This window comes from Triticum aestivum, chromosome 6A (genome assembly GCF_018294505.1).
Source record: "Triticum aestivum cultivar Chinese Spring chromosome 6A, IWGSC CS RefSeq v2.1, whole genome shotgun sequence".
NCBI lineage: Eukaryota > Viridiplantae > Streptophyta > Magnoliopsida > Poales > Poaceae > Triticum > Triticum aestivum.
In genome coordinates this window covers 268,689,166-268,712,494 of record NC_057809.1, presented here as the reverse complement: position 1 = coordinate 268,712,494, position 23,329 = coordinate 268,689,166, and the positions used below count along the sequence as shown (strand labels likewise).

General features: G+C 46.0%; 1 protein-coding gene across 1 annotated transcript; it reads right to left on the bottom strand.

Annotated features, from left to right (window-relative positions):
• Positions 1 to 482: 482 nt before the first annotated feature.
• Positions 483 to 5,386, bottom strand: LOC123127419 (probable protein phosphatase 2C 14). The gene is made up of 5 exons (XM_044547117.1): positions 4,784 to 5,386; positions 2,712 to 3,089; positions 2,475 to 2,592; positions 1,355 to 1,578; positions 483 to 1,252 (listed from the first exon to the last, which is right to left on the bottom strand). Exons 1-5 carry the CDS (start codon positions 5,216 to 5,218, stop codon positions 851 to 853), a joined length of 1,557 nt encoding a protein of 518 aa, XP_044403052.1. The 5' UTR covers positions 5,219 to 5,386; the 3' UTR covers positions 483 to 850.
• Positions 5,387 to 23,329: the final 17,943 nt, after the last annotated feature.

Here is a 23,329-nt window from a genome sequence, read left to right as displayed (position 1 = left end):
ATCCAAAAGGAGGAAAGAAAGGGCTTCGACTCTGTTCGTCATGCTTCTTTGTTGGACTCTATGGAAGCAAAGAAATAATAGGGTCTTTCATTCGGGTAACATCCGTAGTGTGTTTGGCACCATAGAGCTAATCTTTGCCGAAATCCGGCAATGGGCTCTTGCAGGAGGGAGATGAGTTCACTGATATTGTTAGTTGCCTAGTTTAAGCCGGAGTGGAGGGGTGTGGGATCGCCGGCCTGTGGTGCTCCGTTGTAATCTCTTATACATATTTTCTCTCTTCTATAAAGTTAAGGTACGCCTTTGGCAAACTCTCAGAAAAAAATATGATGCAATCAAACAAACTCAAATCCTTCAAAATTCAAATGAGCTTCGTCAATTTACTGAAACTTTACAATCCCACACATCAAAAAATGCCCTAAAGGTCTATGCACATCCACCCTCATGATCGTACCAATACACATAAGCCCATGCGATTGTGTACAGAGGACCAAAAGTTGAAATGCATAACAGCCACTGTAATGGACGGCAATAGAATGAATATTACAGAACTGTGAGAACACGGAAGGCTTCTTCCTATAGGGATACTATTATTGTTACGAGACTAAACAAACATTAAGAACAAAATTATTACAAAGAAATATGGCAGGTCACACTAAAACCGAAGTGGTACTTCACAAATGACGAAAACTCAAGACCCTACTCGGACTTGCATGTAGAAAATAGCAAGCAGTGAATTTCAACGCGCTCATAAAAATAGGCATCAGGCTCAGAATTCTGAATGGGAGAATGGGAGCGCACTAACACAGCACAAATCGCCCAACAAATGTTCAATCTCATGCAACACACAAGCTCAAATGATGCTTTGCTTTGTGCCTGAACCATCCTTTGTCAAATCTGAGACAGTAACTGGCTTCGCAACAGCATCAACAAAAGATAGCTCATTTGTATCTTTCACAAGTGCATTAACCACATCGGCAGATACTCCAGTGCTCAGTTGGACAACTGTTGAGTGCTTATCACCACTAACTTCTAGAGCATTTGCTAAATTGTTGGCTGCAGAACTAGATGGTTCATCTGCTTCATGTGTATTCAGGAAGAGACAAACAACAGCACAGTCATCAATTTTAGAAGTAGGGTACCTAGTACGCCAGGCACGATTAGCTGATTCAACCAGGAAGCGTGCTGCAGAAGCCCGAGAAGTGGCTCTGCTTATGATGCTAACAACTTCAGTGTTTGACAGCACATCCCACACCTAGAATTAGCAAACAAGTTAGATAATTGCATCATGTACCAGAAAACCTTCAACTTAGGAGTCTCTGGAAATGATATGGTATAACTCAAAACATCTGCTCACCCCATCAGTCGCCAACACAATAAACTCATCCTTCTCTGTGACACGGTGACAGGAGACTTCAGGCATAGAAATTAGACCATACTCCTTAAGACAGAAGTCTCCAAATGCCCTTGCCATGGCCAATCCAGGTGAGTTATACTTTGGCAGCCAAACACGAGCAACCTCTGGCTCCTCAGGAAGTGCAAATATTCTGCCCCTGCGTTGCCTGATGCGTTGTGCTTCACCTGAATAACAACCATGCCATTACATTCATATTAATAGCGTGTCAGAAGCATATAGCAATCTTCATTTAGAAGTGCCATCAATCTCAGTACAATACCTCACACGAAGTGTAGAAAAGGAAGAAAAAGAAGGCATAAAAACATAATTAACTTTTGCAAATATGGCATTTCACCTGCAGTGTTACTTGCTGGTTGCTGCTAGAGCAACATGAAAATGGTTGCCATCATATACTCATATATGTACAATTTACAGAAATACTTCAAAATAATATGAAAATGGTTCTGTAAATTGTATATCTTGCAAAAAGATGATTCAAAATATAGCTTAAGAGATGATGTCGATAAACATCTCTAAATAATCCTCCAAAGCATAGATACATTTTACTTTATAAGAAGCAAATGCTACTCAGAAAAACTAGGGGTTTGGTAATATCCGTCTCGTTGACAGGCAGGTCTCACTTGAGTTTTTAGTGCGTATTAGAAATTCAAGCGCCAACCAGAAATTATTGACCACTGTGTCACACTTTCACACGATAGTAACACATCACAACAAGCCTTGTTGCCTTGCCACACTAAAACCAAAAAAACTGATTTACGTGGGCACCCTGATAATTGATATATTGATATAAATAAGTTATATGGGCCCAACATTCAAATTTAGTCTGTTACACGATAAAGACAAGAAAGGGTAAAATATTAACACAAAAATGGTAAGTGCTACATGGCATAAGATCAGAAATGTCACATAGGCAAGACATAAACAAGGGCACACAAATTATACTAGAGTTCCCAAGTCCACTGTCACAAAATCCTACACTGCATACATGATGATATATTGCAAGAAATTGGATATGAAAATGATAAATATATGGAAACCCTAAAGAGAATACGAAGCATACTTGGAATGTTAGGTTTGAGATCAACCGTCAACTGGACAGCAATGAGCTGACCATCTTCATTTCTAGTGCCTAAGATAGCTCTTGAGTCTCCCAAGTTGCCTATTATAAGATTATGACCCTACACAGCAAGATATATGAGTAAATCAATACTCTCAACACACTGCTTTTCACGAATATTTTAAACTGAAATTTAACATCAGAACAGAGTTTTGCATTAAAAATCCAGCGTATGGCTACCTGTTTGAGCACTGCCACTGCTGTAGTTCCACTGAAAAAGCAATCGATATTCTTGTGTAACTTCAGATCCCTGTCCATTATGTGAAAAGCCCGCAAGAATGAAGTTCTGAATGTTGTGAATATCTCTGGGTATTCCCTATCCTGCTCAGCTGCAACAGAAGTGGTGGTTTCTTTTCTCTCTGGGTTTACGGGTAAACCTACTTCATTTGTGTTGCCTTCCATGTTGCTAGCGGGTGTCTCTCTACCCTTATCTGTCCCCATATCCGCACCAAGCTTTACGGGTAGGAGATCTCTCACTCTCTTAGCAACCAAATGACCGTAAGGTCCATGACCATCAAACACACCGCAAAAAATGGTGTCATCTCTTGAACAGAAGTTCTGGCAAAAAGTAAAATATCTTATCTAAATCAATCATCTCATTCAGAACAATAACAACAGCAAACTGTATGTGTTAAAAGCAGACTGAAGATGAATATGGCAAATATAAGCAATTTGTGGAAAGTCAGTCATGTTGCATGCCTGAATTAGGGCACTGATAAAGTATGTAGTCGAGAGTATGTGAGGAATTGGATGTGGGACCCATAATAATACAGGTGAAGCTCTCCTCTTCTTATTGGTTGCATGTCTTCAGTCGATACCTAGTTGGTACAGTAATTTTGTACATATAGCCATACTCGTGTAAAATTAGCAACTTATATTGCCCATCTTTCATATCCCAGTGCATTAGAGCATCTCTAGCCGCGCCCCCAACAGGCCCCCCAGGGCGACCTTTTTCGCGCCGGCGCCGAAAAAACCCCCCAGTCGCGCCCCCAAGACGCCGAAATCCGCCGGCTCGGCCCGTTTTTGGGCCCGGCGATCCCAGGCCGAACCCAGCGCACTGGGGGGGCGCTCGGGGGCTCCGGCGGAAGGGGAAAACACGCCTAGGCCACACTATCGTGAAAAGTAAAGCAATCGTCCAGATTCGCCCCCCACCCCCGCGCGCTCGGCCACCACCCTGCCAATCCCGGCGCCACCCACCGCCCAGTACCGCTAGATAGGCGATTCTCTGCCAGGAAAGAGAGAAGGTTTCGTTGCGGCAACCTCTCCACCACCTTCCGGGCGAGTTTTCCGGCGCTCCGAACCACGGCGAACCATGTGATAAAAAAATTACTTTTGTCGAATTCGCGCCGAGCCACGGCGAATATGGGCCGATTTGCGCCGATATCGGGCCGATTTTTCGCCGAAAGTGGGCCGGAAAGCAAGCACATTTGCGCCAAAAATGGGCAGATATCGGCGCCTTGGGACGACCTGGGGGCGGCGGCTGGGAACCCAATCGCCCCCAGAGCCGATTTTAGCGCCGGCTCGCCCCCAGGCGCCGATTTTTAAGCCTCCTGAGGGGCCAACGGCTGGAGATGCTCTTATACTGAGTACTAAAGTTGTCAAATCATGCAAGTCTAGTTCAGCATGCTGCCTAGGGAATTCCTCGAAGGTAAATGAGTTCCACAAACAGGTGAGATGTGAACAGTACATGTGGTACATTGGACATGCAGCCAAATTTGTAATCAAACGTATGGAAAAGGATGTAAAGAAGCGTCAAGCAGATAAGATCATCCAGCAAGAAGGGGAAAAAGAAAAGGAAGAATGGATAAGGATGAGAATCATGTGGAGCCCATCCAACATTCAAGTATCCAACACAAATCCAATCATTGCACTTGAATTAAGCCAGGGGAACTGAAACTCTCTACCAGCAACATCCAATGACAATTCATTTCAAAGGAATATATAATGAGTCAAACTTCAATTCTTGGGAACTATAGGATTCGTACGTACACGGTGTTTCTTTCCGCATATTACATAAGTCGTACGAACATACACTGAAAAAGTGCTCGAAAACAGTTGTTGAGGTTAACATCGAGATCAACTCAATACTGACGAAGCAAATCCAGATCAAAGCAAGCGAGAGCGAAATTAAACCCAACCTAGAACCACGTTTCATTTGGATTACCGAGATCTATTCTAATCAAGTAAAAGTAAAATTATTACAGCATAAGAATTGGAAGGGGGCAAGCGGGTAGACAATTGCTGTGTTTTACCTCCCAAACGATCATCGCGTCCTGGTTGACGCCCTTCTTGCCCTGCATCGTGTAAAGCGACGCAACAGCGCAGGCGCCATTGCCAGCAATCCGGCCGGGGATCCGCCTCAGCTCCGCCGCGAAGCGCCGGCCGTCCGCTGTCGACGGGATGGCCCCGCGTGGCGACACTGGGCGCGGCTGCCTCTGAGGGGACGCGGCCCACGGGAAGCCAAGCACGCGGAGCACGCCGAGCAGGCAGCCGAGAAGGTCATCGAGACACCGGCCACCAGCGGCCGCTCCACCTCCTCCCACACCGCCCCCCGCGGGCGGAGCGGACGTGACCATGACGACGCGCGTGGCGAGCGCGACGGCGACAAGGGGCAGCTGCTGCTCCCCTCCGCCGCTAGGCCGCCGAGGGCTGGTACCCGACCGGCGTCCCGCGGCGGCTTCCACCATGCACCTGCGGTGGGCGCCCAGCGCCGCCCCCGGCCTTTCCCTCCTCCTCTACCCAACGATTCGCTCGCGCCCCCCGGCGACCGCCGACAAGGAAGTAGGCTGCCTGCTGTTGTTGGCGCAGGAGAAGAGAGATGGGAGTGGGACTGCGGGGAGGCAGGCGCACACGGGACGGGATGGGAGCTGCTAATTAACCCGACGAGGGATGTGGACTGACCAAAAGGGCAACACAAACAAAAGCAGCCAGGACCCCAAAAAAACCAGACAAGTCGAGCAACGCACACAAATTGTCACTCTCTTCTCATCTTTTCTTGCTTGCATAAATTGTTTGATCACAAAATCTTTATATATAAAATATATGTTAGGCTTAAATGTGCTTGTCATGTGATTCATGATGCTTTTTTGCATGTTGCAATTACTATTTTTACGTGAGTATCATTAAAATCATCATGCCTACTTAAAAAGGCATTAAAAAAGCACTTATTAGAAACAACGCAATGTTTACCTCTATTGTTTTTTTATCACATGATTAAGCTACTGTATTAATCATGTTTTATACTTTTTTAAAGAAATTTAAGAGCGTTTAGATCACTAAGGGGTTGTTTGGATACGGTGTTTGTGGAGAACCAGTTTTTCTTAAACGTAAAATCTGTTATAACCGCCTAAAACCTTGTTTGGGTTATCCAATGAAATCGTGGATATGGATAATCTGGTTTGCTAAAAACTCAAAAAATCAGTTTATAGAAAAACGACTAATATACGTTTTTCTATAAAGTTGTTTTTTGTATACTATGGCTTTCACGCCGTCCGGTGCCTCGCACAGAGAATTGCATCGGCTTATTGAACTTTAGCGTTTGCATCGTCTTCGTCATCTCCACTGTTGCGTTTGCCATCTAATTCTACGCCCCCGCGCGTCCATGCCAGTGGCCGCGGTGGTCGCCGACGGCGCCGACGGCGCCGCCGACGACGTTGAGCTCCGTGGCATCGATGATGCGAGGCTGAAGGCTGGTACCCGACCGCAACAGACTCCGGCATAATGGCAAGAGATGTGCGCAGTTCCTTGTCGGTTCGTCGTGGTCGCCGACAGACCACGCTGCCATGGCCGGCCGTGCCTCGACCGGCTCTTCTACTACTTAGCTCACCATGCCTGGCTTGGTCGATGCGGCGCTGGTTATCTCTTCATGCCCGTTCTCTAGACATCCATGCCCAGTTTGGCTGCGTCTCTGCCACTGTTCCGCTCCACATCGAGCGGTGCACCTGCGTTGCTATACTGCTATATGTACATCTTGTCCACCTCGAAGCCATTGTATATGCTCATGTATGCCACCTCGCAAATTCTGTTCGCATTTGGCAGAAAAGCATGTGCGTCCGCGTCATGTAGCATACACACAAACAGGAGAAGTATGCACGGTGAAGCTTCATGGCCTCGCGTAGGAGGAGCGCGAGGTAACTGAGTAATTGTGTTTTCCTTCTTCTTTTTCTCCACCCAAACAAGAAATTGTATATACTTATCTTAACAGAAAAACTAACTAAAACTGGTATTTTCTAAAAATCCTCCTAAAACTCGTTTTCCTAAATCTCACATCTAATCCTGGATATCCAAACAACCACTAAAAGCCCCTCCCTGGCAATATTATGTGAACAGATAAAGCCAATGAGGGTTAAGGAACAAAAGGCCTTTGTTAGAATTTTGCTAGTAGACCTTTGGCCCAAAGCCCAACTAAAATTCTGAAATTCTTTTGACTCATTCATGCACACATGTGAGTGGAGTGAGTGAGGCTAAAGTTTAGTCCCACCCCAGAAGTTGAGATAGAGTTGCACCTCTTTATAAGGTGAGCTCTTCTACCACTTGTATGAGCATGAAAAAAGGAGACCTACACGCGCGCTCCTCCTCCTCGCTTGTCGCGCCGCGTCGCGGGTTGCGGGATTGAGCCGAGCCGAGGACAGAGCTATGCACGTTGTCTATATTTTTGCTGTTCGGGAAAAATTAATAAGTCATTAATTAATAATTAACGGGCGCGTTAATTACTGAACCGTTTTCCGATTCTTTCAGATCGTGACGACTCGGACGTGGGGTTTACTCCCGCGACCTACCCGGCCCGCACTATATAGGCACGCAGACGTCTACCCTAGACGCCGCCGCTTCGTATGGTTTATCACCACCGTTCCAGATCATTGCGCCGCCAAGCAAGTCTTCTCCATCCCTCCTTTCGGCGTGCACCGGGAGAAGGGCCAGCAGGCCTCCGGAACCCCTGTACGGGAGAGGGGCGGTCAGGTTTTTTGGGAGCGCGACTGCTCGCAGCGACGACTTCGCGAAGGACGACTTCTTCCCCGACCTCGGCAACCTCATCCTCGACGACATGGGCGACAACGTCAACGCCGGCGGTGCTGCTCCTGCTGCACCGTATGTGATTCTATCCTTCCTGTTCGAGATCGTGGTAGAATTCATGTTTCTAGTATGTGCCCTAGATGTGATCTGTTCATCTGCTATGCTACTTCGCATGATTAGTTTAATCTCTGCTACCATAGTCATGATTTATCTTCTAATTATTCAGATTAAATCTCGTAGTAACTTGCTCATATTTCCAACAATCCAAAAACCTAATTATAGGCAATTTACTCTGAGTGGTTTTGTTGCGCATCTGAAGCCGCGTGCCTTTAAGGGGGCGCAATATAAGAGGTGGCGCACGAGAGCAGTCTACTGATTTCAGACCATGGGCTGCTATGACGCCACCAAGGGCAAGCCTGAGGGCGATCTTAATCCAGCATAGCTGGAAGCTTTCGAGAAGATCGATACCCTCTTTAAAGGCGCTCTTCTGAGTGTTCTTGATGACTCCATTGTGGATTCGTATATGTCATTTGACAACGGCAAGGACATGTGGGCTGCGCTCGAGGCCAAGTTTGGTGCCTCTGACGCCGGCAGCGAGTTGTACGTCATGGAGCAATTCTATGACTACAAGATGACTGATGAGCGCCCTGTTGTACAGCAGGCTCATGAGATACAGTCGCTCGCAAAAGAATTTGAGTACTTCAAGTGTGTGTTGCCGGACAAATTTATTGCCGGAGGCATCATTGCCAAGCTTCCACCTTCGTGGAACAATTTTGCTACTTCCCTGAAACACAAGAGACAGGAGCTTTCCGTTGCGGATCTCATTGGTACTTTTGATGTTGAAGAGAAGGCGAGAGCAAAGGACACACTTGCTCGAGTTGCTGAGGGAGGTTCTAGTGCCCACATGGTACAGAAGAAGAACTCCCAGCCCAACAAGTTCAAAAACAATAAGAACAAAACTCAGGGCAAAGGCAAGTTTGATACAAAGAACAAGCCATCACATTCTACCAACTTCAAGAAGAATTCTCATAAGAAGGGGAAGGGACTTTGCCATGTCTGCGGTGATCCTAATCACTGGGCTCCGAAGTGTCCTAACCGCTTTGAGGAGCGCGAACATGAGAAGAGCGGCAAGTCCGCTAATGTTGTCATCGATGATACTGATATGAAGGAATCAGGGTACGGTATTTTTCCTACCATCCTTTCAGTATTTCAATCCCCTGATTGGTTAATTTACACCGGTGCTATTGTACATGTTTGTGCTGACGCCTCCATGTTTTCTTCTTACCAGGCAACAGGGACTTCACCCGTGCTGATGGGGAACGGGTCACATGCCATCGTTCGAGGTGTTGGTACGGTCGATTTGAAGTTTACTTCAGGGAAGACCGTGCGTCTGAAGAACGTTCATCATGTGCCGTCCATAAATAAAAATCTCGTTAGCGGCTCCCGTTTATGTCGAGATGGTTTTAAGTTGGTTTTTTAATCCAATAAAGTTGTAATTTCTAGGTATGGACAATTTGTTGGAAAAGGCTATGAGAACGGAGGCTTGTTCCGCCTGTCTTTGTAGATATTTGCACTAAAGTTATTAATAATGTTTGCCGCAACAATGAGTCTGATATTTGGCATTCACGACTTTGTCACATTAACTTTGGTTGCATGACGTGGCTAGCCAATATGAATTTAATTCCGAAAATCTCTACTGTCAAAGGCTCTAGGTGCCAAGTATGTGTGCAAGCTAAGCAACCTCGCAAGTCCCATAAGACTGCAGAGGCAAGAGACTTGGCGCCACTAGAGCTTATATATTCTGATCTTTGTGAGATGAATGGCGTGTTGACAAAAGGTGGAAAGAGATACTTCATGACGTTGATTGATGACTCCACTAGATATTGTTATGTGTATCTCCTGAAATCAAAAGAGGAGGCTTTTACTTTCTTCAAAAACTATAAAGCTGAGGCAGAGAACCAACTTGATCGAACAATTAAACTGCTTAGGTCTGATCGTGGTGGAGAGTATTTTTCCAATGAATTTGATCTGTTTTGTGCGGAACATGGTATAATCCATGAGAGGACGCCTCCCTACTCACCTTAGTCAAATGGGGTAGCCGAAAAAAAGAACCGAACTCTAACTGATATGGTTAACGCCATGTTAGACACATCGGGTCTTTCCAAGGAATGGTTGGGGGAGGCGCTAATGACTGTGTGTCATGTCCTAAACCGAGTTCCCACAAAGCATAAGACCATGACTCCGTTTGAGGAATGAGAAGGAAAAGATCGAAACTCTCTTACCTACGTACTTGGGGTTGTTTGGCGAAAGTCAATATACCAATTCCCAAGAAGCGCAAGCTTGGACCAAAAACCGTGGATTGTGTTCTTTTGGGCTATGCTTTTCATAGCATCGGCTATAGATTTTTGATAATAAAATCTGAGGTATCCGACATGCATGTTGGTACGATTATGGAGTCGAATGATGCAACTTTCTTTGAGGACATATTTCCTATGAAGGATATGTCGAGTTCATCAAATCAGGAGATACCTACTCCATCTAGTGAGGAATTCACTGTAATTCCTGAACCCACCATTGCGATGGAACACATTGAGAATCCTGTTGAGGGTGACAATGGAACTCCTGTGAGGATTAAGAGACAGAGGACTGCAAAGTCCTTTGGTGATGATTTCATTGTGTACCTCGTGGATGACACACCCAGGACTATTTCAGAAGCCTATGCATTTCCTGATGCTGACTACTGGAAGGAAGCTGTACGTAGCGAGATGGATTCCATCTTAGCTAACGGTACCTGGGAGATCACTAACCATCCTTATGGGTGCAAACCTGTAGGATGTAAGTGGGTGTTTGAGAAGAAGCTTAGACCTGATGGTATGATTGAAAAGTATAAGGCACGGCTTGTGGCCAAGGGTTATACCTAGAAAGAAGGTGAAGAATTCTTTGACACTTACTAACCCGTGGCTAGACTGACCACAATTCGGGTGCTACTATCACTGGCTGCCTCACATGGTCTTCTCGTCCATCAAATGGACATTAAGACAACTTTCCTCAATGGAGAGTTGAAGGAGGAAATTTACATGGATCAGCCAGATGGTTTTGTAGTACCTGGTCAGGAAGGAAAGGTGTGCAAGTTATTAAAATCTTTATATGGCCTTAAACAAGCTCCTAAGGAGTGGCATGAGAAGTTCGAAAGAACATTAACTGCTGCCGGCTTTGTAGTAAATGATGGTGACAAGTGCGTGTACTATCGCTATGGTGGGGGCGAAGGAGTTATTCTTTGTCTGTATGTCGACGACATACTGATCTTTGGAACCAAACTTGATTTAATCAAGGAGGTTAAGGATTTCTTATCTCTCTGTTTTGAGATGAAGATGCAATACTCTCCTGATATACATGACAGGTTGATACTTATCTTAATGTGTTCCAAGTGGCTTATTCGGGTAAGCAGAGATGTTGTCCTGCAGAACATCTTCTGAGGAACACACCTATATGAATTTGACTGTTAACTTCGCAGTCTGTGAGAATTGGGTGTTCTCTAATAAATTCATGAAAAGGCCCTGGAGTATGATGTATACGCTCCACCCGCGGGGAAGCCTTGCGGCAGCCCAGTATCGGTCAAGAATTTGTGTGAAACTAGTCTCACAGGAAACTTGTAGTTCAAGGCATAGTCCACTATTCAAGTTGTGATCTAGTGTAGCATAAATCTCTAAGTGGAAATTCAACTTCACAGTCTCCACTAAGCACCGGTATATAAACAATGTTTTGGAACTAAATGGTGAGATGTGCCAATGAGACTTTGTGGGGGATTGTTGGAATTTTGCTAGTAGGCCTTTGGCCCAAAGCCCAACTAAAATTCTGAAATTATCTTGGCCTATTCATGCACACATGTGAGTGGAGTGAGTGAGGCTAAAGTTTAGTCCCATCCTGGAAGTTGAGAGAGAGTTGCACCTCTTTATAAGGTGAGCTCTTCTACCACTTGTATGAGCATGAGAAGAGAAGACCTACACGCGCGCTCCTCCTCCTCGCTCGCCTCGCCACGCCACGCCTCGTCACGACGCGCCGCGGGTTGGGGGATTGAGCCGACCCGAGGACAGAGCTATGCACATTGTATATATTTTTGCTGCTCGTGAAAAATTAATGAGTCATTAATTAATAATTAACGGACACGTTAATTACTGAACCGTTCTGATTCTTTTGGATCATGACGACTCGGACGTGGGGTTTACTCCCACGACCTACCCGGCCCGCACTATATAGTCAGGCAGACGTCTACCCTAGCTGCCGCCGCTTCGTATGGTTTCTCACCACCGTTCCAGATCATGGCGCTGCCAAGTAATTCTTCTCCATCCCTCCTTTCGGCGTGCACCGGGAGAAGGGACAGCAGGCCTCCAGAACCCCGCCTCTCGTGATCCTTTACGGGAGAGGGGCGATCATGTTTTTGGGGAGCGCACTCGCATGACTGCTGGCAGCGACGACTTCGCGAACGACGACTTCTTCCCCGACCTCGGCAACCTCATCCTCGACGACATGGGCGACAACGTCAACGCCGGCGGTGCTGCTCCCGCTGCACCGTATGTGATTCTATCCTTCCTGTTCGAGATCGTGGTAGAATTCATGTTTCTAGTATGTGCCCTAGATGTGATCTATTCATCTGCTATGCTAGTTCGCATGATTAGTTTAATCTCTGCTACTGTAGTCATGATTTACCTTCTAATTATTTGGATTAAATCTCATAGTAACTTGCTCATATTTCCAACAATCCAAAAACCTAATTATAGGCAATTTACTCTGAGTGATTTTGCTGCGCATCTGAAGCCGCATGCCTTTAAGGGGGCGCAATATAAGAGGTGGCGCACGCGAGCAGTCTACTAGTTTCAGACCATGGGCTGCTATGACGCCACCAAGGGCAAGCCTGAGGGCACACCCAGGACTATTTCATGAAAAGGCCCTAGAGTATGACGTATACGCTCCACCCGCGGGGAAGCCTTGCGGCAGCCCTGTATCAGTCAACAATTTGTGTGAAACTAGTCTCGCAGAAAACTTGTAGTTCAAGGCATAGTTCACTATTCAAGTTGTGATCTAGTGTAGCATAAATCTCTAAGTGGAAGTTCAACTTCATAGTCTCCACTAAGCACCGGTATATAAACAATGTTTTGGAACTAAATGATGAGATGTGCCAATGAGACTTTGTGGGGGATTGTTGGAATTTTGCTACTAGGCCTTTGGCCCAAAGCCCAACTAAAATTCTAAAATTCTCTTGGCCCATTTATGCACACATGTGAGTGGAGTGAGTGAGGCTAAAGTTTAGTACCACCGTGGAAGTTGAGAGAGAGTTGCACCTCTTTATAAGGTGAGCTCTTCTACCACTTGTATGAGCATGAGAAGAGGAGACCTACACACGCGCTCCTCCTCCTCGCTCGCCTCGTCACGACGCGCCGCGGGTTGCGGGATTGAGCCGAGCCGAGGACAGAGCTATGCACGTTGTCTATATTTTTGTTGCTCAGGAAAAATTAATGAGTCATTAATTAATAATTAACAAACGCGTTAATTACTGAACCGTTTTCGAATCTTTTGGATCGTGACAACTTGGACGTGGGGTTTACTCCCACGACCTACCCGGCCCGCACTATATAGTCAGGAAGACGTCTACCCTAGGCGCCGCTGCTTCGTATGGTTTCTCACCACTGTTCCAGATCATTGTGCCGCCAAGCAAGCCTTCTCCATCCCTCCTTTCGGCGTGCACTGGGAGAAGGGACAGCAGGCCTCCGGAACCTCACCTCTCGTGATCCTGTACGGGAGTGGGGCAATCAGGTTTTTGGGGAGCGCACTCACGCGACTGCTGGCAGCGACAACTTCGCGAACGACGACTTCTTCCCGAACCTCGACAACCTCATCCTCGACGACATGGGCGACAACGTCAATGCCGGCGGTGCTGCTCCCGCTGCATCGTATGTGATTCTATCCTTCCTGTTCGAGATCGTGGTAGAATTCATGTTTCTAGTATGTGCCCTAGATGTGATATGTTCATCTGCTATGCTAGTTCGCATGATTAGTTTAATCTCTGCTATTGTAGTCATGATTTATCTTCTAATTATTCGGATGAAATCTCATAGTAACTTGCTCATATTTCCAACAATCCAAAAACCTAATTATAGGCAATTTACTCCGAGTGGTTTTGCTGCGCATCTGAAGCCGCCTGCCTTTAAGGGGGCGCAATATAAGAGGTGGCGGACGAGAGCAGTCTACTGGTTTCAGACGATGGGCTGCTATGACGCCACCAAGGGTAAGCCTGAGGGCGATCTTAATCCAGCACAGCTGGAAGCTTTCGAGAAGATCGATACCCTCTTTAAAGGCGCTCTTCTGAGTGTTCTTGATGACTCCATTGTGGATTCGTATATGTCATTTGACAACGGCAAGGACATGTGGGCTGCGCTCGAGGCCAAGTTTGGTGCCTCGGACACCGGCAGCGAGTTGTACTTCATGGAGCAATTCTATGACTATAAGATGACTGATGAGCGCCCTGTTGTACAGCAGGCTCATGAGATACAGTCGCTCACAAAAGAACTTGAGTACTTCAAGTGTGTGTTGATGGACAAATTTGTTGCCGGAGGCATCATTGCCAAGATTCCACCTTCGTGGAACAATTTTGCTACTTCCCTGAAACACAAGAGACAAGAGTTTTCCGTTGCGGATCTCATTGGTACTCTTGATGTTGAAGAGAAGGCGAGAGCAAAAGACACACGTGCTCGAGTTGCCGAGGGAGGTTCTAGTGCCCACATGGTACAGAAGAAGAACTCCCAGCCCAACAAGTTCAAAAACAATAAGAACAAAACTCAGGGCAAAGGCAAGTTTGATACAAAGAACAAGCCATCACATTCTACCAACTTCAAGAAGAATTCTCATAAGAAGGGGAAGGGACTTTGCCATGTCTGCGGTGATCCTAATCACTGGGCTCCGAAGTGTCCTAACCGCTTTGAGGAGTGCGAACATGAGAAGCGCGGCAAGTCCCCTAATGTTGTCATCGGTGATATTGATATGAAGGAATCAGGGTACGGTATTTTTCCTACCACCCTTTCAGTATTTCAATCCCCTGATTGGTTAATTGACACCGGTGCTAATGTACATGTTTATGCTGATGCCTCCATGTTTTCTTCTTACCAGGCAACAGGGACTTCACCCGTGCTGATGGGGAACGGGTCACATGCCATCGTTCGAGGTGTTGGTACGATCGATTTGAAGTTTACTTCGGGGAAGACTGTGCGTCTGAAGAACGTTCATCATGTGCCGTCCATAAATACAAATCTCGTTAGCGGCTCCCGTTTATGTCGAGATGGTTTTAAGTTGGTTTTTGAATCCAATAAAGTTGTAATTTCTAAGTATGGACAATTTGTTGGAAAAGGCTATGAGAACGGAGGCTTGTTCCGCCTGTCTTTGTCAGATATTTGCACTAAAGTTATTACTAATATTTGCCACAACAATGAGTCTGATATTTGGCATTCACGACTGTGTCATAGGGATTCTTCTCCGAAGGAGGTCTTAATCTCCAAAGGAGAGGGATAGATAGGAGCAAAGCCCCCTCTAGTTCTTCTAATATGCTTTGCTCCCTATAACAAAAGAGAGAGGTGCGAAGTATATAGGCGGTTGGAGGTGAGGAATTAAGTGAAGGGTAAAGGGACATTTTCGAACATTGTTGTAGGCATGGCCATGTGCACGGGCTAAAGTGCCCATGTGGGGGGGGGGGTCCTATGTGCACGGGGTGGTTAGCAGCTACAGTGGTGACCCGTGCACGTGGTGGTCGAAGGGCCCATGTGCATGGGTGTCCAGAGAGTTTCTGGAAAGCTCGTGTGCGAGGGATCATGGAAGTTGTGTGCAGGGCTGTCCTGGTGGCTTGCTCCTTCTTCAGCTGCAAGTCACCATCTTTCATGCATTCTTTTCGTTCCTCTTCTTGGACTTGGTGAGGCTTCCTCGCATGGGACATGAGCTGTTAATTAACCCAATGAAGGATGTGGGCTGACCAAAAGGGCAACACATACAAAAGCAGCCAGGAACACGAGACAAGTCGAGCAATGCAACAAATTGTCACTCTCTTCTCGTCTTATCCCTCTCTGGTAGTACTATATGTGCTATTCTTGAGTAATATGAACATACTAACCCAATGAGAGGTTAAGAAACAAAACACCTTAACAATGAAGTGTTTGATTATTGTCATTAGAGCATGCATGGCTAATACTATATATGGTTGACATGTCGTCGAGCCTTATCATTATTAATCACAATCATGTAATAAATCTTACTATAAGGTTGGCTATTAGAGTAGTCATGGTTTTATTTTATTTTTTGTCACGTTCATCTATAGGTACTATTGTTATCATCTAGAGGTTGTCTTCTGCATGAGAGTCCACTCATTTGATTTTCTCCTTGCCTCTATCATCTTCATTGTCAAAATACGTATTTTATAGCCCTTGTTATACTTACTCTAAGGAGAGGGGTCGGTGACCTCCTGATATAGGCCTTATCTCTTTTACAACTTAAAGGAAAATTCAAGAGGAACACACAAATCAACATTCAAAGACAAGTCCAATCACACAATCAATAGATAAGCAAACACAAGAAATCCACAATTATACAAGATCAACCAAACGAAAACTAGCAACTAGGGTAATGATGTAGGGTGGAACCCTAGATGAAGATCTTTTCACACTTGGAGGGGGAGAGAGGATGAACACAAGAACACAAAGAGGAAATTCACTCAAACAAAGATCCAATCACACATCCACTATAATAGCAAACACATGAGATCCACAAGAATACAAGATCAATCAAAGGAAACAAGCGCAAAGGTATGGTTCTTCCCACTCCTAAGGAGGTGAGGTCTTGATTATAGTCTTCTCCAAAAGGAGGTCTTGAAATCCACTTGGGGATCCTTTCCTAAGAGGCCTTGATCTCCAAGAGGAGCGGTAGAAGGAGCAAAGCTCTACCAATGTCTCACATATACTTTGCTAACCCTAACAAGTGTCTTAGACCCGAAATATATAGCTAGTGGGAGGAAGGGGATGACTTGAGAGTCAAGAAAGGGCATCCACGGCCGAACCTAGGAGGCCTATGCGCACGGGGTAAGTTGGGCATGTGCACGCGGGGGTCCTGTGTGCACGGTACACGCCCGTGTGCACGGTGTGCTATAGCAGCGGGAGCCCGTGTGCACGGGGTCACGAGTCTCATTTCCAGTAGCTCTCTGCGTGGCCCGTGGGCACGGGGTCTAGAGGGCCCGTGTGCACGGGGTTGCCTGGAAGGTGATGTTTTCATCTTCTTCGGCTCCTTCTCCTTCCTCGAGGCCTTGGGGTGCTTCTCCTCCTCCTTTAGGGTGTCCTTTATACGCTTGGTGGCGTTGGTCTTCATACCTAGTGACACATAACATGTTTTTGTGAGGTAGCATCCAAGTTCCATTTACATCCATATTGATCTTGAGTGGGAGTGCGTTTACCTTGGTTTCAATGGCGCGTGTTCGAGCTCTTGTCAAGGGTCCACGGGGATGATGGAAGTATGCTCCACATCATCGCCCCCCCTTGGGAGAGATCCATCCTCGGATCATGATCTTCATCACCATGGTATGGGGCCAAGTCCTTGATATTGAAGATGTCTCTTATGTTGTACTTGTTGTGTGGGAGGATCTTGTAGGCGTTGTCATTGTATCATGCTATCACCTTGAAGGGTCCATCGGCTCGTGGTAGTAGCTTGGATTTGCGCTCATTGGGGAAGTGGTCCTTCTGGAGATGTAGCCATACGAGATCGACCAGTTGGAACACCATTGGAGACTTGTTGATGTTGAGCTTGGTGGCGAGGTGGTTATCAGAGCCGGCCCTCACGGTTACGCGGATGTTTGCGGACAGGTGCGTGGTCATGTTGTTCATGACATTTGTGACCCATCGTGGCACACCGCATGGCACATGTACCGGACTGGATGCACAGACATATGTGCTAAGAGGGAATGTTCCTATGGCCCGACGAGGACGTCGGTTCGGGTGTATGTGATAGCCTGGCTTATTAGGGATGATAGACTACTCATATCAATAAGGAATTCCTTCTTTTCCACAAGCCCATTCGGATAGAACTCCAAAGTTAAGTGTGCTCAGGTTGGAGTAATTTTAGGATGGGTGACCGACCGGGAAGTTGCTCCTGGGTGCGCACGAGTGAGGACAAAGTGCGCATAAAAGACTAGTATTGATCTGTGGGGCCAGTCTAGATCCTGCCAGGAGTAATGACCACCGGCGGGTGTGTCCGGGGCATTACAGTGGTGTACTTGTCGCTCGATTGTGGCCCTTGTATCTTCATGCACCTTATTGAGATAACTTGCTCTTGCACTTGCATCCATGGTCGCTTGTTCTTGTAGCGGTAGAGGAAGGATGTCCAAGGGCGACAAAGGGTTGAAGCCGTAGACGATCTCGAAGGGGGACTTGCCGGTAGTAGAGTGTCTTGCATGATTATAGGCGTACTCGGTGATGGGTAAGCACCCCCGTCAATGCCCACTGGCGAAAATGATGAGTGAAGACTCGTGACCCTACTGTATCTCACTGATCATCTGAAAATCCTGCAACATGATAAGTTGCAGCCACAAGGGTCAATACATTGAATGTATTGGCAAATCACACATAATGATATAGCAAACCTACATCGACATGCAAGGTATGACAAAAAATACACTCAAGTTGGTATGTAGAAAGATGTCTCCACCTACCTCCACTAACGGATCAAGGTTCACACACCACAACCAATTACCCGCAGAAAAGAATGACCAAGATCTCCAAGAAGTCTCAAGTGCACTCAGCCATGGCGCATTCTCTAGGGATAATAGAGTGCTCAACCATCAATGCATTCACTTGATTTAAGCCCCGAAACCTCAAGTGTGCTCAGCCATGGCACATTCTCTAGGGACAATAGAACGCTCAGCCATTGACGCATTCACCTAGAAAAAGTCCCGAGCCTACAGCTATAAAGACTCACCACTTCCATGCACCACTCAACACATACCCACGTCTACCATCGCATGCTACTCACACCATCACATAACACAGTCAATACCAAAACATGACAACACGGAACATAATTGTCAACCAAACAAATAACATATCGTAAGTGGGGATAGCCATTAGTGCCTGAAACCATGGCGCTCCCACCTCCCACCACGGCACTGACCACCTCACCAGCGATCTCCATCCTCCTCCACTAATCTGTGGATCTTCTCTGGTGATTATCTCTGGCATACTCTCTGGATCAAGGCAATACCCATCTTCTATGGCTTCCTCTGGTGGATCTACCCTTGGTTTGGATTTCACCAAGGGTAGGGTTTTTTCTGATGAGATTTTCAAATCGACTGGTCACACGATTCACCCAATGGGACGAAGGAGGGCATTCACATTGATTGTATCTTTTAGTCATCATGCTTTCCGTTTGTCAAAAGATTCTATGGCGGCGGCATTGGAAGCTGCAATTGGTGACTCTGCAATTGATCTTTGAGTAGATCACGTCAAGGATAAGGTTTACACTTTTCAAGTCTCATGCAAGCAAGTTGATTTTCTTATTATGGATCTTCATTCGTTTGCTTGTGATCTGTTCAAATGTTACTTTAATCTGTGGGGTAATGAGGGGCCTAATTGGGTTAGAGAACTCAAGATCTGGCGGAAAGAGTGTGATGCTGAATGGATTCTGGTTAGTCCAACTAAGCGTCTATCATCTCTAGGTCGATTGGCCATGCATAAAACTCCAGTTAGATCTTCTATTAAGTCGGTAGGCTCTGCTAAGAAGAAACTATCTTTTGCCACATTTGAACAATATTCAGCTTGCAAAGGATATAGATATCCTGCAATGCAAAATTGCATTGATACGATCACTGATGGGGGTTATGATCTTTCTTCTCATGAGTGTGTTGTTATTCGGCAGTCTCCCCCTTTAGATTTGCATTGGACGGTGGCTAGACCACCTATTGTGTTTGGTATGGTAGTTCCTTTGTTGGAGTTAGGCCGGCTGGCGACCCCAACACTAGAGTGCGATCTAGATTCTGTGGAACAGATGCCCGTGCATGTTGGCAATCTCTCTGCGCAGATCGCGAAGGCGGGATTATCTCCACTTCAAAATGATAGCTCAATTTCTGGCCCATTGCTTTCGGAGATCCAACCAAGCAGCAGCCCATTGCTATAGAATAGCCCAATTTTTGGTGGACCCTCTACCTCTTCTGGCTTGAGCCCAATGGCCACTTCTCAGGATATTCCTACCTCGCAAGAGGCTGCTCAACAATTTGAAGCTATGGTCAATGACATGGTGGACGGCATTGTTACTTGCACTGTTTGCTCTCATAGGGGCCACATGTCATCTACCTATGGAATGCGAGCAGTCTGCTCGGCTTGCTCACGCTCGGGTCACTCTAGGAAGGATTGTAATGATTTCGCGCGCTCCAATGGTTTGGTTTGGAAGCCAATTTATTTGAAACAAAATACGAGTATATCGGAATCCTCTGCCTGTTAGGGAAAGGGAGCCGGAGTTATTGGGATAGTCTGTCCAGTCACATCGCCGCCGCCCGCATTGCTACAATCTCCCCCTCTTCCTTCCAAAGAAAACCTGATGCATGCTCCCCTGTCTTCATCCATGACGAACTACGAGCTTGATCCTTAGCGCTTTGTGCCGGTCGGCCACCACATCATTGATGGTGGCGACCATCGTCTCCCTCGCACCTTCTTCACGCCTGCAGCTTGTCCGCCCAGCCGCCATGAGGATTTCATGGTCGCTGAGGTGATGCCTACTCTGGAGGGACTACTCGGGCCAGTTTGTGAGGAGATTGTGCAGTTTCTGCAAGACAGAGGTATTATGGTTCGCTCTGCTCAGCCATGGTTTCATGGGGTTGGTCTGTTTAAAGTTAGGGATCCAACTATCAGATATACTCTGGTTCAGCATGCTCCATTTCTGCTGGGTAATGATAGATTTGTTAGATTCATGAAGCATGATGAGGGGGGAAATCTCAAGGGGACTCATGGTTTCCGCAAGGGATGTCTTATGTTCATTGGCATTCCATTAGATTATCGCACCACTGAGTTTATCTCGCAAGCGGTAAGAACTTTTCAGAAATTTATCTCCTTGGACAGTGAAGATCCCTACCTTGTGAGAACTTTGGTTGAGGCTAGTTTTCCGGATACACCGCTTGTTTCGCGTGATGTGGTTTTTGGTGACTATGTTGAATGGGGTGGAGCTCAGGTTTCTTGGAGTGCTGCATATTATGTTCTTGGCGCAGACTTTGCTGATCAAATGCCAAATGATGAGGACCCAATGCCCTTGGATGGAAATCCTCATCCTTTGCCCGACAATCTGATACCTGATAATCTGCCATTTGTGTTGCCTCCCTATCCAATACTGGGATGGAATGATGCTCCAATGGTTGCTCCTCCGCCGCCTGAAAACAATGTGGATGCTGGTTGGGGCAATGCTCATTGGGGAGACAATGGAGAGGAGATTGAACAGCCTCCACAACCTGCAGCGTCAGAGCAAGACCAGGTCTCTATTGTAATTGATCAACTAGAAGGCTCAGTATCTGTGGAACAGCAAATGCAAGTTCAGAATGTGCAGCAGCAGGAGGAGCAGCAACTGCATGATCAACAGTTACAGTTTGAACAACAGCCCCTAATTATTCAACAACATCGGATCTTCATTGGCATGGCTCGGATTGTGGCTGGGCCACCTCTTCCTCCTGAGATGATCTGGAAAAAGGTCTTTTCAGCATTTGATGTTTGATTTCACTGTCAAGGAGGTGCCGAGGTCGATCTTTTTCAAACCCCTCAGCACAGTTATATATTCTAAACACACTTGGTCTATTGCATTTGATGAATCCAGAAAGATGTCTCTGTTGGTGGCTAGTTTGACCAGCTCTACTCTGATGAGGAAATCTGTTTTGGCCAAGCACCCAGTGGCCAGAGCTCTGTTTGAGGAATTGTCTGATGATCCTGCCCCTGTCTCTGAGGATGCGATGCTTGATGCTTCTGGTGAGATGTCTCAGTCCTCACCAGTGATTTTTGATGCAGAAACTCAAGCCAAGGAAAAGAAACAGAGAGGGAGGAAGAAGATATCTGCACCCCTTGTGGACATGTCTATCAGGCGATGCACCAGAAGCACGGCAAAACTTGATGGTTTCAAATTAGTGGTTTTTTTAGCAGCTCTCTCTTCAGCCCATAAAGAAGCGACCTCGCTCCAAGCCCATGGAAGTCAAAGCCCAGCCCACTACTGAAGATGCTCATAGCTAGGACAAGCCAGCAGATGTCCCTCCCCATACTCCACTCAAGGTTTTGCAGGCAGTTGGCGCGGAGCTGGAGAATGAGCCCTCCCTCCTCTCTAAGGACAAGCTTATGGCTGATCCCAAGGAGGGCTCCTCTTCTTCCACCGCTTAAATGTTTATGTTAGCTACTTTATTTAGGTGTAGCGAGCCTGTTAAATCTGCTTCTTTTATTGTCGTGCTGGAACTTGTTGCATATGATGCAGACTGTGTTTATGGTGTTTGTTATGATCTGGAATGTATGACATTGTATGTCATGCTACTTTTGGCTACAATATTGTTTGATTATCCATGAATCGGGTAGCTGGAAAATTCTTTGTTCGAATGTTAGAGGTTTGAATTCTGACGCACGACAATGCTCTGTCAAAGAGAAAGTGATTGAAAGTCAGTGTGCTGTTGTATGTCTGCAAGAAACTAAGCTTCCTCTATGCTCTCGTGCTTTAATTAAGAGCATTTGCCATGCTGGTTTTGATCAGTTTATTGAATCTCCCTCGAGAGGAGCTTCCGGGGGTATTTTAACAGGGTGGCGTTCAGATGTGTTTCATGGTTCATTGGTGGAAGTGAAACCTTTTGGGATTGTGATTAGTTCACCTTAGTGCATAATAATGAGCAATGGTTTATGGTAAATGTTTATGGGCCTTGTCAAGGTGAAATGAGGGATGAATTTGTCAACTGGTTATATAATTTGGAGGTGGAGCCTGAACAAAAATGGATGTTGATGGGAGATTTCAACTTTATTAGATCCATGGATAATAGAAATCTCCCTGGAGGAGATGTGAATGATATTTTCATTTTTAATGAGATCATAAGCCATCTGGGTCTGTTGGAACTTCCATTAAAAGGAAGAAGATTTACCTGGTCGAATATGCAGGATATACCACTTCTAGAACAACTTGATTGGGTATTTACTTCAGCTAGTTGGATCAGCCTATATCCTATGTCACAAGTTACTCCTCTTGCAAAAACTGCCTCAGATCATGTCCCCTGCCAAGTCTCTATTAGCACTTCTATACCAAAAGCTAATATTTCCAGGTTTGAAAATTACTGGGTACATCAACCTGGTTTCATGGACCGTGTCCAAGAGGTTTGGGGCAGGAGCTCTTATAAGTCTCATATATCAACAATCATTGTGGATAAATTGAAAGCCTTGCGGTTTGCTCTAAAGAAATGGCAAAAATAGTTGTCTCACATCAAAAGGTTGATTAAGTGCAATTGGGTGATCCTTTGGTTGGATAATTTAGAGGATCTCAGGCTTTTGTCCAAGTCAGAAGCCAACTTCAGGAAGATTGTCAAGCTACACCATGAACATCTTTTGCACTTACAGTTCCTCTACAGGAGAAAAAGGTGTACCATTAGGTATATGTAGGATTGAAAGTATGTCTAGAGGGGGGGGTGATTAGACTACTTGACCAAATAAAAATCTAGCCTTTTCCCAATTTTAGTTCTTGGCAGATTTTAGCAACTTTAGACAAGTCAA